This window comes from Dipodomys spectabilis, unplaced genomic scaffold, assembly GCF_019054845.1.
Source record: "Dipodomys spectabilis isolate Male_0828 unplaced genomic scaffold, ASM1905484v1 ptg000210l, whole genome shotgun sequence".
In the NCBI taxonomy this organism is placed as follows: Eukaryota; Metazoa; Chordata; class Mammalia; order Rodentia; family Heteromyidae; genus Dipodomys; species Dipodomys spectabilis.
Genome location: NW_024870887.1, coordinates 7,790,459 through 7,808,741, shown reverse-complemented (window position 1 = coordinate 7,808,741; position 18,283 = coordinate 7,790,459). Strand labels below are relative to the sequence as shown.

Below are 18,283 nucleotides of genomic sequence, written 5' to 3'. Positions count from 1 at the left end.
GGGTTTGAAGTCAGAGCCTTTCACTTGCTAGGTAAACAATCTATCACTTGACCCATGCCTCCAGCCCAATAGTTTTGAAAGAAATATTCGTTCTTTAGGATTTATTATGTCTAATACTGAAAAAAGCCACCATTATCAACAAATCAGCTAATAGTTTTGCTATGAAAGAAGTGAATAACTTCAGCCATTCTACTTGTGTTAATATAATTAACAAATATACTTACTTCCTTCTCCATCATCTGTTACTCCCAAAACCAATCGAAGAAGGCACTGGGCATGTTTCCTTTCTTTCAACAATACTTCAGCATAACCAGGAAGACGAAGAAATAATCCAAAGGCAGCCAAAGAATGGGCAGGTATGGGAGACATCGTCTGCACTGCTGACTTGATAGGTGGGGGCTCAGCGGCAATAGTTTCTGGAGCTTCATAAACTAATTCTCCTGACTGTTCAATGGTCACCCACTCAAACTGATCACTATCTTTTGGCTTTTCCTGAGTCGTAGATGTTACTACTGGAGCACTCACCTATGGGAGGAATAGAAAATGTTTGGTTATTTGTATGTTTTAACCTTAAGTTCAAATTTTAAACAGCTGACTTCAATCTCTAAAAGCACAACAATCTAAAGATTTAAAGAAAACCAAGCCATTTAAAAAACATCCAGGGGCTGGGAAGGTGGCTCAGTGATAGAGCGCTTGCTTTGCATGCCTGAGGCCCTGGGTTCGATTCCTCAGCACCACATAAGCAAGAAGAAAAAAGCCGGAAGTGGCGCTGTGGTTCAAGTGGTAGAGCATTAGCCTTGCGCTGAGGGACAGCGCCCAGGCCCAGAGTTCAGGCCCCATGACTGGATCCCAAAAAAAATTAAAAAAAAAAAAAAAAAATCCAGACACTTATGGCAATAGTATGATAGTATCTGCAATTATTTCTATGTTACAAGCTGTATTTTCCTTGGTGAAATTAGTTACATATATATTCTTTGAGACCTTTAAAATATCTTCTCACCAAAGGTTCCTTTATTTATTTCTTTATGTTTGTGCCTGTCTTGGGACTATTCTTGAGCTGTTGTGCTCTACCCTTTTGAGCCATGGCTTCACTTCTGGTTTACTGCAGGTTAAATGGAGATAAGCAGTCTCAGGAACTTTTTGGCCCAGGCTGGCTCCCAACAGCAATCTTTAGATGGCAGCTTCCTGAAAGGCTAGAATTACAAGTTTGAACCACCTGTGTTCTCGTTTAGTTTCCCTTTTTTGTTGTTGTTGTTGTTGGTCAAGGGGCTTGAACTCAGAGGATGTAGGTGCTGTCCCTGAGCTCTTTTACTCAAGGCTAGCACTCCACCACTTTGGGCCACAGAACCACTTCCAGTTTTCCGGTAGGGTTGCTACTTTATTATAATCAATGAAGTATACTATACTGAATTCTGATTTAGGAAAATAATTTTTATTGAGCAATGATAATTTTCAAAATGTTGGAGCTTCTGCCTAATATTTTTTTTGGGGGGGGTGCGATGGTCTGGTCATGGGGCCTGAATTCTGGGCCTGGGTGCTGTCCCTCAGCTCTTCACCTCAAGGTTAGCACTCTACCACTTGAGCCACAGTGCCACTTCTGGCTTTTTTCCTTTTTTCTTATGTGGTACTGGGGAATCGAACCCAGGGCCTCATGCATGCAAGGCAAGCGCTCAACCACTGAGCCATCTTCCCAGCCCCGCTTCTGCATAATTATTCAAGTACTTTTTACAGTAAGAAAGTTAACTCATTATCTTATCAGTGACCTTAAGACACTGATATAGCTCTTCAAATGCAAATTGTAAAACTGACTGATTTTTATACAAATTTTCATTGGCAAACTTCTCCCATCCAATATTATATTCTCAGCTTCCAAACATTGTTGGGACCATTCCTTCTTTCTGAAATACAAACATAAATCCCATTTTCCTTAATTTAAAATTTTAAATAGTCTTAAATTTTAAATAGTAGAATACCTTGGCTAGGAGTGTGACTCAGTGATAACAGTGCTTGCCTAGTATGCAAGAAGCCCTGGATTCGATTCCTCAGTACCACATAAACTGAAAAAGCTGAAGTGATGCTGTGGCTCAAGTGGTAGTGTGCTAGTCTTGAACAAAAGCAGCTCAGAGATAAGAAGCTCAGCGACAGTGAGCAGGTCCTGAGCTCAAGTCCCAGCACTGGGAAAAAAATTAAATTAAAAAATAAATAAATAGTAGAATAGCTAATGAGTACATATTTTGGTGTGTGGACCCAAAGAAGATATGTTTAAATATTAACCCAATTATCTGCGATGGTCCTTTGCAAAAATAAGTTAACAAGAGGCATAACTGGTTTAAAGAGACTCAATTCAATGACCAGTATCAATGAAATCAGTAAGAATAATCTATGTCATTTACAACTCCTAATATTCTGGCCTTCCTCCTTATTAATTAAAAAAGAAAAAGACAAGGACAGCATATATATCAATGGGAGTAACACAAGTGAGCATAAATACAGGTTAAAACAAATTTTATGAAATTAGCTAACCTGAAAGTACCAGCTAAGATAGAAGTCACACTTAAAAAGGAGTATAGGAGTGGCACTATATACTACTATTTTACTTGTCTATTTCTAACAGTAGCTACAATTAATATCACATCGAAAAGAAGTACAGAAACAAGAATGCTAGCATGACAGAAACAAAATCAAGACAAAGTGGCTTTGTCTTCCAGATGTCTTCGGTATCAGCTAATCCTCACAATACTGTATACAAGTGACTTAGAGAAAATTACCCAGTGCTCAAAAATTGCAATGCCAAACAAATAAATTGCTGTGGCAAGGCCATTTCACAAAGGTATATGCCAGTTAAAAATCTAAGAATAGGGGCTGGGAAGATGGCTCAGTGGTAGAGTGCTTGTCTTGCATGCATGAGGCCCTGGATTCGATTCCTCAGCACCACATAAGCAAAAAGAAAAAAAGCTGGAAGTGGCGCTGTGGCTCAAGTGGTAGAGCACTAGCCTTGAGCTGAAGAGCTGATGGACAGCGCCCAGGCCCAGAGTTCAGGCCCCACGACTGGACCCAAAAAAAAAAAAAAAAAAAAATCTAAGAACAAAGGGCTTCCATATGGGATGATATACTGCATAAGGAATTTTATCTTACCTGTTGAATTACTTCAGGATACAGCATGGGTAGCCTTTCTGCAATAAGAGCAAGCCCACCCATTCCTGCAAAAACTTGTAATGGTGACTGAATGGGACAGGTTTCAAGTAGAGATTCATCCAATATACCATCCATACACTCATCACTTGGAGTGAGAGCTTCATCTTCTGGGCAACTACCAAGTAAGTCTCCATGATCTATACAACAAATCATTAAAAACAACAAGAAAGAATATGTTTGTAACATTATTATAAACCACTGGTTTCAAGGCTTTCTCCATATGCAACAAAAGAACATAAATATCAGACGTCCAGATATGGCTAGATTAAAGCTAAGTATGTAATAACCTTTAAGTTACTTCTGACACAGCCTTCCATAGTTTTCATATTCAAAACATGGTTCATGGCCAGGCACCAGTGACTTACTGGTACTTACTCTAATTGTAGCTACTCAGGAGGCTGAGACCTGGAGGCTCACAATTAAAGTAAGCCTAAGCAGAAACATCCACAAGACTCCATCTCTAAAAATAATCAGAAAAACAAAAGGCCAGACTGGAGAAATGGCTCAAGTGGTAACACCAGCAATGAGCAAAGCTAAGCTGAGAAAGGGGGAGAAGTCTAGAGTTCAAACCCCAGTATAGGCAAAAAAAAAAAAAAAGAGAGAGAGAGAGAGAAGGAATCTTAGTAATATACTTGGAGTATGCTCTAAAGTTTTACAATAAGCAAAATTGTATGTAAAAGTAGAGGAATACAATCCTGCTGACAAAGAGAGAAAAAGAAATATACTGACATTTACTAAAAAAATAAAAATAGCTACTAACTAAAATATGAACTATAATGATAAAGACTGAAACTTTATGAATATCCACAACCATACTCACTGCTTAAACAATCAGAATATTTAAAGAAATGAAGAACATTTAAAATTTCATTATAAGCATAAAAATAGCCAAAAGACATGCATTTTAATATATTTAATGGAAAATATAAGTAAGAGAATTAAAAGAAAGGCACTAGTGGCTCACGCCCATAATCCTACTACTGAAAGGCTGAGATCTGATAATTGCAGTGCAAAGCCATCCAGGGCAGAAAAGTTCCTGTGAGACTCTTAGCTCCAATTAACCACTCAGAAACTGGAAGCAGTGCTGTGGCTCAAGTGGTAGAGTGCAAGCCTTGAGCATAGAGAGACTCAGAGACAGTGCCCAGGCCCTGAGTTCAATCCCCTAGTCTGACCAAAATAATAATAATAATAATAATTAAAAGATAAGAAGATGTGTGATCCTAATTCTGTATGAGGAAAAATGTTTATGAGCATGAAATATAACTCAATATAATTTATCACTAAAATGTAATTTAGTATTATTACTATGACTATAAAATGACAATTAAAGCTGAGCTCACGCAAGTAGTCCTACCTACTCAGGAAGCTGAGATCTTAGAATACTGAATCAAAACAAGTCCGGGTAGGGCTGGGAAGGTGGCTCAGTGGTAGAGTGCTTTCTTTGCATGCCTGAGGCCCTGGGTTTGATTCCCCAGCACCACATAAGCAAAAAGAAAAAAAGCCGGAAGTGGCGCTGTGGCTCAAGTGGTAGAGCACTAGCCTTGAGCTGAAGAGCTGAGGGACAGCGCCCAGGCCCAGAGTTCAGGCCCCATGACCGGACCAAAAAAAAACAAAAAAAACAAAAAACAAGTCCAGGTAGAAAAATGCAAGAGATAGTTATCTCTAATTAACCAGTAATATGCTGGAAGTGAAGGTGTGGCTTAAGTGGCAGAGATAGAGCCTTGAAGAAAAATGTTCAAGGACAGTGCCCAGCCTCTGACTACAAGCCCCAGTACCAGCAAAAGAAAGGAAAGAAAAAAAAAAAAAGGGAATGAAAGGAAAGGGGGGGGGAGTAAGGAAAGGAAAGGGGGAAGGAGGAAGGGGGAAAGGAGAGGCAAAGCAAGGCAAAGGCAGAGAAACAGGAAGGAATTAAAAATTAAAAGTAAATCACTCAGACAGAAAGAATGTATGTCGCTAATAGAATGAAAACACAAATTAAGTCATTAGCTATATATGAAACTGCTATATTTTATTTTTTTTAGAAACTGCTATATTTTAATGATTATAATTTGTAAAGTAATATGACCACACATACCTTTTTCAGGGTGTAGTCTTTTAAAAGAATCTGTTTTTGACAGGCTTGGGTCTGTGATAACTCTTGATCCCAATTTAACAGTCAGATCTATTGAACGGTAACCCTGAGGAAGTTTTCGGTCATAGAGGAGAGTTAAAAGCTGGGCAAGTGTCATTTCTGCTGGCAATGGCTGGCCTAAAGATGAAATGACTTAAGTTAATCCAAGACAGAGAAGCATTTACTTGTTTTGATTTACTCCGTTACATATTAGTTTTACTATAACACACGAACAAGTTTGATTCTGGCACGAATTTAAAAACAATTTAAAACTAGTTATTGGAAAGTCTTATTTCTGACATGTGAAGAGTATCTACACAAAGTATTAAAGTAAGATATCATAGGAAGACAGAAACAAAGGAACAGATGAAGATGCAATAAATCTAGGGTTGGCAAATATTTCCATAAAGGACCATATAACAGATCCTTTAATATGCACAGGCCTTATGGCCTATTATAACTACCATCTCTATGCCAAAGTATACAAATAGATAACACATTAATGTGTGGGGATAGTTGTATTCAAATAAAAACCCTATATTCAGCTGGGCGTTGGTGGCTCATGTCTGTAATCCTAGCTACTCAGGGGGCTGAGATATGAGGATGGCGGTTCAAAGCCAGTCTGGGCAGGAGAGTCCAGACTCTTATCTCCAATTAACCACCAGAAAACCAGAAGTTGTACTGTGGCTCAAATGATAGAGCACTAGCCTTGAGCTAAAGAACTCAGGGACAGTGCCCAGGCCCAAAGTTCAAGACCCAGACTGAACAAAAAACAAACAAATAAACAAAAAAAAACCCCAATATACAAAAGAGAGGTATCCCACCCAGCAGAAACAACTTGTTTGACCTCTGCTATAAATGGGTAATGTAAAACTAAGAAAGAAAATCCATTCAGTTATTTAGCAGTTTGACTAAGGAACAGCACAAAAGTGGTGGTAAACAGGATATCATTTTGTCAATATAATTTGCCTTTGGTTGGAAAATCATATCATTTATTATTATATTGGGATTCTGCTTATCACAGAATCGATGCTAAAATTACACCTACAAAAATAGCCTCATAGTCCTTTCTTTTCTGTCTAACCATTTTCTTAGTATTTAACCATTTTCTCAGGGTTATCACATTAACATCAAATGCCAGCAAATATGTAACTTGACAAGAGTTAAAAATTCATTTTTCCCTTACTGATCTTGAAAAGAACTATATGAAGAAAGTCTCACTCGTCTGCCTCATGAAAAGCACCTGGTCAAAGATGCGTCTGGTGACTACACATATAATGAATATTCCTGCATGATTAAAAGTTCTTTGATGTCTATTAATGGTGACTATTACCTGACAAGAGTTTGTGAAACAGATGAAACACTGGGACAGTAATTATTTTGTTGGCAGTCTCTGCACCTGAAGAAGTACTTCCTATTTTATCAGGAATGGTCCTCCCTCTCCTGGATGGTGGCCGACATGGTGTAGCTGAGACAGCACGTTTAGACTGGGATTTCAACCCTAAAACAAAATAAGAAAAAGTATGAGTACCCAAGACCCTAATATCAAGTGTGTTTCCATATTATTTTAATAAAGCACACATTCGTAGATAACACTACATTAAACAAATATTCCTTTAATCTAGTATCTAACCTCCCAATTCTGTAAGTCCTTACAATATACTATATATAATTTTGGCTATGCACGTAAAATTTATCCCAAATAGTAAAATTATTGCTAGTTGTTATAATGTATGAGATACAGATGATTGCCTATGTAGAATACACCTCTATATAAATTTGTTTAAGCAATTTTGTACTGATTTCTCTGTAAGATAAAGTATACAGAAGTCTTCCTAATTAAGAAGCTATTTATTTATTTAGGTAGTACTGAAGCTTCGACTCAGGCAAGCACTCTACCACTTGACCCAAAAGGGTCCTCATCAATATTTCTAATCTTACTCTTTTTCAAATAGGGTCTCATACTTATTCCTGAGCCAGCCTTGGACTATAGTCCTCTACCTTTGTTTCCTTAGTAGTTGCATCACCACAAGCCATGAGCTTATTTTTGAAAGAGGGTCTTACACAGAAAGGGACGGGAGAAGGATGAATAAATGCAATCATGCAATTCCGTATATACTACATGGAAAACGACCTATGTAACTTAGGGGCAGGGACAGGAAGATGAAATTGAGTGACTGGGTGACTCTGCCCAAAAAAAAGAAATGTATTCATTACCTGAATTATGAAATGGTAAACTTTCTAGACAATACCTTAATAACAAATAAAATTATATATTTATATTGGTTTTGCGTGGGGCTTGAACTCTGGGCCTGGGTGCTGTTCCTCAGCTCTTCAGCTCAAGATGAGTGCTCTACCACTTGAGCCACAGTGCCACTTCCAGTTTTCTGGTGGTTAATTTGGAAAACAGTCTCATGGACTTTCCTGCCCAGGCTGGCTTTGAAGTGTGACTCCAGATCTCAGCCTCCTGAGTAGCTAGGATTACAGGTGAGCTACCATAATAAAAATCTATTTTTAAAAGAAATATCCTTTTCTGGGTCTGGAAGAGGGAAAGGATGACACTGTACAAAAGGAAATGTACTCATCACCTGCCTTATGTAACTGTAATCCCTTTGTACATCACCTTTATAATACCAAATAATTTTATTTTATTTTTATTTATTTATTTATGTTTGGGTCCGGTCATGGGGCCTAAACGCTGGGCCTGGGTGCTGTCCCTCAGCTCTTCAGCTCAAGGCTAGCGCTCTACCACTTGAGTCACAGTGCCACTTCCTGCTTTTTTCTTTTCGCTTATGTGGTGCTGAGGAATCAAACTCTGGGCCTCAGGCATGTAAATCAAGTGCTCTACCACTGAGCCACCTTCCCAGCCCCAATACCAAATAATTTTAAAAGTTACAAAAAATAAAAGAGGGCCTTATTTTCCTTTTTTGCCCTGGGTGGCTTCAAATGGCAATGCTCTTGTTACCACTGCAGTAGATAGAATTACATGAGTGCACCATCATGTCTGGGTCTTTTTTTTTTTTTTTTTGGTCAATTGTGGGGCTTAAACTCTGGGCTTGGGCGCGGCGCTGTCCCTGCGCTCTTCAGCTGAAGGTGAGTGCTCTACTGCTTGAGCCACAGGGGTACTTCTGGTTTTCTGGTGGTTTATTGGAGATAGGACTTTCCTGCCTGGGCTAGCCTTGCACTGCGATCCTCAGATCTCAGTCTCCTGAATAGCTAGGATTACAGGCATGAGCCACCAGCACCCAGCTGGCTCTCTCATTTTTATGTTGAACATTATATTTGAACTAAAATAATCTTACTCTATAAAAGAATACTGCAAAGTTATGTTATACTTGCTGTTTTTTTTCTTCTTGAAGTTAATATTAAAAACTTATTGTTCAGCTATTTTTATGTGTGTCAGTACTGGGGCTTGAACTCAGGACCTGTGTGCTGTCCTTTAGCTTTTCTGCAAGGTACTCTAGCCCACTGATCCATAACTCTACTTCCAGTTTTTTGCTGGTTAATTGGAGCTAAGAGTCTCACAGACTTTCCTGTTCTGGCTGGCTGTGAAACTGCAATCCCCAGAACTCATCCTTTGAGTAGCTAGAATTACAAGGCATACACCACTATCTCCAGGCTAGTTCAGGTAACTGTATGTTATGAACATACTGTAAATGTAAACGTTTTTGGGGGCCATGGGGCTTGAACTCTGGACCTGGGCACTGTTCTCAGCTCTTCAGCTCAAGTCTAGCACTCTACCACTTGAGCCACAGTGCCACTTCCAGTTTACTGAGTGTTTATTGGAACTAAGAGTCTCACAGCCTTTCCTTTCCCGGCTGGCTTTGAACCGGGATCCTCAGATCTCAGCTTCCAGAGTAGCTAGGATTACAGGCATGAGCCACTGCAGGCCAGCTTGTAAATGAAAACTTTTAAGAATTCTTTTTTACCATGATTTTTGCATGCTTTTGAGCAAAGATGTTATACAAAAACTCCTAAATACTTAGGGAACTTCTACAGGTATCACTAACCCTTACCTAGGAGTAAGCGTTATCAAGTTTAAATATAAAGTACAAGTTATTCATACATGCTTAGTATCTGATGAAATTGAATAAACTTTGGGTATAAAATAATGGCAGACTTGGGCTAGGAAGGTGGCTCAGTGGTAGAGCGCTTACCTTACATGCATGAGGCCCTGGGTTCAATTCCTCAGCACTACATAAGCAAAAAAGAAAAAAGCCGGAAGTGGCGCTGTGGCTCAAGTGGTAGAGCGCTAACCTTGAGCTGAAGAGCTGAGGGACAGTGCTCAGGCTCAGAGTTCAGACCCCATAATTGGACCCCCTAAAATAATGACAGACTTTAGGTGCAACATATTAAAGTCTATTATTAAAACATTCTAAGTTAATTGTTTGCTTTAATGCATTGTATTACATGGAGTTCCAATAAAAATACACTGTTGGAATTTTAGAAATCCTAATAAAATAAGAAGGAAAAAATAGCATACCTGAGGCAACAACAACACTGTAATTATCCTGAAATCCATTTTCTGCCTTAACTTTTTCTTTCTCTTCATGGTTTTTCTTTTCTTTGTCATCTTTTTGTTCACTAATTAGTTTAGCTGTGATACTTGGAGTATCTGTAAGAAAATAACTGTGAAAATTACACTACTTTTCTAAATCAATTAAAAAGAAAACAAAGTATTCAGAAAGGTTGTATAGATATTATCCGAACCAGAGTTCATATGAAGCAATTTAGAAGAAATGCTTTAAGTTAAAACCTGATGTTCATGAACAATTTACTAATAACCATAGAAAATACAGTAACCACTTAGCAATCACTAGAAAGTATCATACCAGAACTACTAAACCTTTAGAAGAAGTTAGAAGTATTAGAATGAGTTCAACATGTGTGCACCTACATCTAATTCATCATTACAACACCATGAATATGAAGAAACAATATGTGCTTCCAAAGGGGGAAACAGCTTGAGTTAAACTCCTGATAAATGGTGAATGTCATTCATGGAGTTCAAGCTCTAAGCCTCACAGTTGAGATTTCTATTCATGCTGCAAATAAGAGTGTTTAGGAACTAACTGCTACTAATAGTGACTTTTACTTTGTTAATTTTATTAAAAATAAAAGGATAAAGAGATAACAAAATAACATTTTCCTGCTCTATTTGAAATGCACATTAAAGGTTTTCACCATCTAATATTTTTTTTGGTTTGTTTTTTTGTTTTTTGGGTCCGGTTGTGGGGCTTGAACTCTGGGCCTGGGCGTTGTCCCTCAGCTCTTCGGCTCAAGGCTAGTGCTCTACCACTTGAGCTACAGCGCCACTTCCGGCTTTTTTCTTTTTGCTTATGTGGTGCTGAGGAATCGAACCCAGGGCCTCAGGCATGCAAGGCAAGCGCTCTACCACTGAGCCACCTTCCCAGCCCTAATATTTTTTTCATTACACAAGTATACAGCAAATTAGTAAATTTTTTCCTGGGGCTTGAACTCAGGGCCTGAGCTTCTTTTGCTCAAGGCTAGCACTTTACTACTTGAGCCACAGTGCCAGTTCCAGCTTTTTTAGTTTATGTGGTACTGAGGAACCAAACCCAGGGTTTCATTCATGCTAGGCAAGCACTCTACCACTAAGCCATACTCCCAGCCCAGTAAAAAGGAAAAAAAAAAAAAAAGTATGCCAGTGTCCACAGATCACATCTGTAATCCAAGCAATTCAAGAGGCTGAGATGTGAGGATGGAGGATCAAGCATCTACTTAGAAAAGTATAAGGCCCTGAGTTCAAAACTCACTATCTCAAAAAGGGGGGAAAAAAAAAATCGGGGGTGAGGGGGTGGGGAGAGTGAGGTGTGGGGACGGATGGGAACTGGGCACTGGTGGCTCATGCCTATAATCCTAGCTACTCAGGAGGCTGAGATCTAAGGATCGAGGTTCAAAGCCAGCCCGGGGCAGGAAAGTCCGTAAGACTCTTATCTCCAATAAATCACTCGAAAACCAGAAGTGGTGCTGTGACTCAAGCGGTAGAGCGCTCGCCTTGAGCTGAAGAGCTGAGGGACAGCACCCAGGCCCAGAGTTCAGGCCCCATGACTCACCAAAAAAAAAAAAAAAAAAAAAATTGGAAGTGGAACTGTGGCTAAAGTGGAAGAGCTTTAGCCTTAAGCAAAAAAGTTCGTAACCCAGGCTCTAAGTTCAAGCCATGGGCCAGGCCAAAAAAAAAAAAAAAAATATATATATATATATATATATATTTATATATATATATATATATATGAAGGTAGTTAGATGTTAGAATTTAGCTATTCAGGAATCTAAAAGTTGAATTGCTTTGAATTCTTTTTTTTTAATTAATTTATTTTATTTTTTATTTTTTGGTCCGGTCGTGGGGCCTGAACTCTGGGCCTGGGCGCTGTCCCTCAGCTCTTTAGTTCAAGGCTAGCGCTCTACCACTTGAGCCACAGCACCACTTCTGGCTTTTTCTTTTTGCTTATGGGGTGCTGAGGAATCGAACCCAGATCCTCATGCATGCAGAGCCTCATGCATGCAAGGCAAGCGCTCTACCACTGAGCCACCTTCCCAGCCCCTGCTTTGAATTCTTAATTAGGAATTCAGAATTGTTTTTACTATGTAGCTATGACAGATTCTTTTTATTTTTTTAACACAGTTACATCTCAAAAGATTTGTAGTGTTAAAAAGATTGAAACAGGGCTCAGTGGTAGACTGCTTGCCTCACATGCATGAGGCCCTGGGTTCAATTCCTCAGCACGACATAAGCAGGAGAAAAAAAAAAAAAAAAAGCTGGAAGTGGTGCTATGGCTCAAGTGGCAGTGCACTAGCCTTGAGCTGAAGAGCTAAGGGACAGCGCCCAGGCCCAGAGTTCAGGCCCCAGGACCGAACACCCCCCCCCTCCCCCGCGAAAAAAAGATTGAAACAATCCAAGAATAAGACAGTATCTTTTGGAACAATTCCTATTTATAGTTTTGAGTACCTGAGAATATGCCAGTGAACTTTTTTTAGTTTTATTTTCAATTCTTGGCAATATGCTTGCTAAGGAAGTATGAAAAGGAGAGGGAGAAAGGGAAGAAGAGGTAAGGAAGGAAGGAAGGAAAAGAAGATAGGGAGAGAAAGAAGAAAGGAAAGGAAGAACAAGAGGAAATGCAAAATTATTGTCAAGTAGCAAAAATACTGATACAAATCACTGAAATATTTAATTTTTAATTAAAAATCTAATTCATAAAATTTATATACACCAAAAAATGCAATAAAAAATATATTTTTCTCAACTTCCTGTTTGAAGCTACTAATTCAGAATCCCACTGCTGGCCAAGGTGGAGTAAGTACTCAAACTTAATTCTCTCTCTTGAAATGACCAATAATTAAGAAAATATATGCAGTAAGTATTCAGATGCTGATAAATAGGCAGAGAAACTTGAGATGAGAGCTAAAATTGCTTACTTTTTGTTTATGACTTTCCCAGACCAAGCCAACACAACCTAGGTATCACCCAACCCAAGGGTTGATGATTCACAACACTGCAGGAAGGCAAAAATAGTTATAGTTCTTAGGGCATATTGTTAGGGAGGGGTAACTTGCATACAGCTGTAGAGAGCTATAAAGAGCCTTATTAAAGACTTCAGTAAATATTGGAATACATTCCAAAAATTGATCTAATGCCAGAAAAAGGGCTACTCAAAGGAGTAAAGAAATCAGTCCTAAATGGCGAATGAATACTCTATATTCCCAATGTCAGTGAAGTCCTATGCAAGTAATCAAAAGGGTACAGCCCCAGTAGTACAGTCAAACAAACTTTAAGATCAACACTTTCAAATCTGTTACCCTATTTTACTATTTCACCCACTACCTTAATTCATTAAAATGAAAATTCCATGTATATTAAATCAGATCACCTAAGTTTAAAAAAAAAATTTATCATCACATTTTGTCATAGATGAAAACCTGTAATCCTAGCTAACTGGGAGGCTGAGATATAAGGATCATGGTTCAAAGCCAGCCCAGCATGAAAGCCCACATATTTCCAATTAACCAGCAAAAAGTTGTAAGTGGAAGTGTAGCTAAAGTGACAGAGCTCTAGCTAGAACAGATGAATCAAGTAAGAGCATGAGGCCTAAAATTCAAGCCCTGGTACCTGTATAAAACAAACAAAAAATAATAAAATTTACTTCAATGAGATGTTGTGAGGATGTAACAATACTTATAAAATATTTGTAACACACATAGATGTGTCCAACACCAGACTGATTACTGCTACATAATTATGTATGATGTAATTTATTAATTGAGCAATATTTATAATGAAACCATAAAGAATGAAAATAAGTTGTTTACAGGAAAATGGGCATAACCGATCATTATCTTAATCAAGATAATCTAAGACAAATACCATATACTTTGTTTTTGTTTTGATCCAGTCGTGGGGCCTGAACTCTGGGCCTGGGCGCTGTCCCTCAGCTCTTCAGCTCAAGGCTAGAGCTCTACCACTTGAGCCACAGCGCCACTTCTGGCTTTTTTTCTGAGGAATCGAACCCAGGGCCTCAGGCATGCAAGGCAAGCGCTCTACCACTGAGCCACCTTCCCAGCCCCCATATACTTTGTTAAAAAGGAAGGAGAGGGATTAAGAGAATAAAGGTTGAGTGAATTTGGTCAAAATACATTATATGCATGTTCTAAACATCACAATGAAGCTTCTTTGTACAACTAATTTATTTTAATTTTTAAAATCAGCTTTTCAAAAGTTAAGTTTTAAGTCTACCACTTTAAAAATTTAAAAACATTTATAAATATATTATATTATTCTAATATTTTACTGTATACCTTGCAAAAATATTTGAAAGAACTGTGAATTTTATGAAATATTATAACTGAACTAGAAATCTATCTTTACATTTTTTCTCAGGGGGTAGAGCCTTACTACATTGCCTGTGCTGTGGGACCAAGTGATCCTCCTGCATTAGTCTACTCAAACTAACTGGGACTACAAACATGAATCACTGAGTCTAGCTAATTTTCTCATAGTGATCAGATCCTTTCACACGGTTTGATTTACCTACAATATATGCCAACAACTTCTAATTCTCTTCAAACCACTCTTTTATCCTAACATAGAGAACGTATTTTCACCTCATTAATGAAAACTAGTAGATTTTCCTTTGTAGTAGTATCAGTTGTCAACTTTCCTTAAGAACAAAGGCCATCTTGTTATGTATATAGATATAAATGCCCTTACTTATATGTAGATTATACTACTAATAACTACAGTCAACAGTTTGCTTTAAATTCTAATACAAATGGATCATAATTACTTATGGGGAACAGAATATGTAACATGATCAATTACACTTCTCCAGGACAAATTATACCGCACATACATAGAATATACTCAAAAAGGTGAAACAAACTATCACAAGTTGATATTCATCCTGCATTAAAAATTAACTTAAAGCCAGGTGCTGGTGGCTCACACCTGAAATCCTAGCTACTCAGCAGGCTGAAATCTGAGGATGGCAGTTTGAAGCCAGCCCAGGCAGGAAAGTATGTGAATCTCTTATCTCCAATGAATCACAGAAAAGACCGAAGTGGCACTGTGGCTCAATTGGCACAGTGCTAGCCTCGAGCAAAAGGAGCTCAAGGATAATTCCCAGGCCCAGAGTTCAAGCCTCAGAACTGGCATAAAAAAAAAAAAAAAATTAATTGAGCCAGGAGCTAGTGGCTCATACCTATAATCCTAGCTGCTCAGGAGTCTAAGGTCTGAGCATCATGGTTCAACATCAGCCACTAGCAGGAAAGATCAAGTACTGGTTATGTACATAGAAAAATAATTACTTTAAAATTGTGTATATTGTTTAAAAGTACCATCTAGTAATACAGATTTAAAAAAAACTACATCAATTATTTCCTCCAACTAGCTAACCTTCAGTTCCTCTACTATATTATGATGAAATGGTTTTACCATGGAAAATCCATCAATGGATCTGTCATCTGTCATTGCTACACATAATATATATCATACCCAAAGTGCTACTGGTACTAAAGTGTTACTACACATTTTGTTCACATGAATGAATTCTTATACTTCAAACTAGAGAGATAATTTCACCTGTTCTTGTCATTAATTGATTGCTCAGCAGAAACAGTAAAATGAAATTGCAATGTAAAGTTAGAGAAAAGTTTATATTTAATTTTGACTTGCCTGACACTCTATCAAGAACATCTGATAATGTTGTTGAGACTGGCAAATGAAGAGTACGAAATTTGTGGCCTGCTCCATACATTGGATGCTGGATGACATGGCTTGTTGCATTAATTCTACCCTTGTATAGCTGCAAAATCAAGAAATGAAGTCAGCTTTATAAAATGGGTATCATTATGAGTCAATTTCAAAAGCACAGAATAAAAATGTGCAATTAGGTAATAAAGATAGTTATTTTATATATTTTCTTAAATATGTTGTCATATGATTTGCTGGTAAAATTTTGTATTTAAACGACATATCCCATGTTTTATCTATTTCCCCCAAAATTCAAACCATAGTTCTCAAGTTATAATTGTTATTTTAGATAAGGGCTGTTGGCAGTTATTCTAATAAGACTTTCATTTAAGTCCTGTCATTAAGTATAAAGTTTCTTGTATTTTCAGATTGCTACATTAGAAATTAAAATAACATGAACAATTTGTAAGATCTCAAATGAAACTACATATTGACATTAAATGTTACTAATACTCACTGGACAAGGAGACTGGAGAAACATTGTCACCTTCTCATCTTCCAGCATCAACTGTAAAAACAATCTTCGTACAAACCCTGAAATGTTCCCAGATGTTGGAAGGTTACTTCTTTGAGGAGCTGTCTGAAATAATTCACAGAGAACCTGGCAAGGAAAAGATTTTTAAATGTTTATTGTAAAATTCATTTGTGCTACTCTTGAAATAAATCTAGTCCTCAAGATTTCTGGCCACATAACTTATTACAATAAATCACTTTTCCTATCTGGACCCTCCAATTGAAACCAGTTACAGCAATTTGGTTGTTACCAAAATTTAATTCCTAACTACAAACTATAGCACTTAATGGCCACAGTCAAGTAGTCCATCCAATTCTACCAACTAAAATGTTACATGGGGGTGGGAGTGGGGGGAGGGGGTTGGGGAAGAGAATGGAAAAGGAGGGTGCCTGTTCATTTTAAAAACGAGAAGCTGGGCACTGGTGGCTCATGCCTGTAATACTAGCTACTTGGGAGGCTGAGATCTGAGATCATGATTCCCTGGCCAGCTCGGGCAGGGAAGTCTGTGAGACTCTTATCTGCAATAAACCAGCAGACAACCAGAAATGGTCCTATGGCTTAAGTATAGCATGCTCACCTTGAGCTGAAGAGCTCAGGGACAGTGCCAGGCTCAGAGTTCAAGCCCCATGACCGACAAAAAAAGAAAGAGAAAAAAAAAGAAAGAGAAAAAGAGAGAGAGAGAGAGGAGAGAGAAAGAAAGAAAGATAGAAAGATAGAGAGAGAGAGAAAGGAAGAAAGAAAGAGAGAGAGAGAGGAAGGAAGGAAGGCAGGAACGAAGGAACAAAGGAACGAAGGAACAAAGGAAGACAAACAGAGAGACAGAGAGACAGAGACAGACAGACAGACAGACAGACAGACAGAAAGAAAGAAAGAAAGAAAGGAAAGAAGGAAGGTAGAAAGAAAGAAAGGAAGGAAGGACGGACAGAGGGAGGGAAGAAAAAGAAAAACTAGAGAAGTTTTCTTTTCCAAATTGTTCAATCATGAAAAACAACTGATTTGCAGAATCATATTATTTTGAAGCAAGGAGGAAGGAGCTATTAATACTTTAATTATCATTTAAATTAAAATCCATTAAGGCACTTACTCCAGTACTTTAATACTAACCTTAATATATGATCCTTGATTACCTAATTTTATATGACATATTAAAATAATAAGGCACCTAAGCCTGAGATATTATATCTTCTTACCTGTGCCATGAGTTTTTGATTATTAGGGTGACATGAAATGCATTGCAGAAAGAATGCAACAGTTGCATTTTCAATTGCTGTCCGCTGCTGAGTAGTCAGTCCTGTTGCAGTAGCTGAAGAAAGAGATGCTGACCTTGCACTGGTGGTCTGTTGTACACCTAAATTATGACCTCCAGAAGTGGACCCAGAGTGACATAATAAAAACAGAAGTGCTGTCCATAGTGGATTGACTTCAGAACCACCAAGCCAATCTTTCATAATGTGGCTATTGCCAACTTCTGTCAAAAATCTAAGAATAGGAGCAACCAAGTCTGCTGTGATAGGCATTTTATTACAATGCTGTGGAACATGATGCCGCCTGAGCTTGTCCTGGGACACATCAATTGACTGGGCAATACTTTCTGAGTAGGAAATGTGGCTAAAACAAAAATTAGCCAGACTCCTCACAAGAAGAGAAGGCAAACCTGAGTCTAACAATTGCTTGATAGCTTCTGGAGACTGAGAAGAGGAAGCAAGGGTTGCTAAATGTGACTCAGTTAGTGCAAGAGGTGCTTGTGCATTTTTAGAATCATCTGTTAAAGATGAACTAAGATCCTGTTTTTTGCTATCATCTGTCATGGACAGTCTGTGGTGGCACTGCGCTGGAGGAGGGGTAATTCCCATCCAACCCATGAGCAAGGAAAAATAATTGGGATGTATATGACACATGGAACAAAGCAGACTGTCAACAGCTTTCTTCAAAACCATGTTGCAGGGAAGAGACATGGACCAATTAAAAAGTAACCTAGGGAAATAAAAGATACCACATTAATGTTATAACTTTTTTTTACAGAATAATTCATTATTGTTTCAAATATTTCTATTGGAGATAAAATAGATATTCATAAAAGTACATTTTGACACTTTAAAATTTCTATCTATACTTGTCCTCCACACTTTTACTTTACATATAAAAGAATCTAATGGCTAACTTTGCAATTTAAATATAAACTAATATAGGAATAAAT

General features: G+C 38.0%; 1 protein-coding gene across 8 annotated transcripts in view; it reads right to left on the bottom strand.

The window, feature by feature from the left end:
* Positions 1 to 18,283, bottom strand: part of Birc6 (baculoviral IAP repeat containing 6) — a 212,831-nt gene that overhangs the window by 47,646 nt on the left and 146,902 nt on the right. For all 8 annotated transcript variants that reach the window (XR_006150162.1, XM_042696666.1, XM_042696665.1 and 5 more), the window contains 8 exons: positions 17,277 to 18,060; positions 16,030 to 16,173; positions 15,495 to 15,624; positions 9,789 to 9,920; positions 6,639 to 6,806; positions 5,270 to 5,443; positions 3,136 to 3,332; positions 225 to 525 (listed from right to left, as the gene is read on the bottom strand). Coding sequence is in view for 7 of the 8 variants with exons in the window: in XM_042696666.1 (XP_042552600.1) it covers positions 225 to 525; positions 3,136 to 3,332; positions 5,270 to 5,443; positions 6,639 to 6,806; positions 9,789 to 9,920; positions 15,495 to 15,624; positions 16,030 to 16,173; positions 17,277 to 18,060 (2,030 nt within the window). In the remaining variant the exon portion in view is untranslated. The remainder of the gene's footprint in view (positions 1 to 224; positions 526 to 3,135; positions 3,333 to 5,269; positions 5,444 to 6,638; positions 6,807 to 9,788; positions 9,921 to 15,494; positions 15,625 to 16,029; positions 16,174 to 17,276; positions 18,061 to 18,283) is intronic.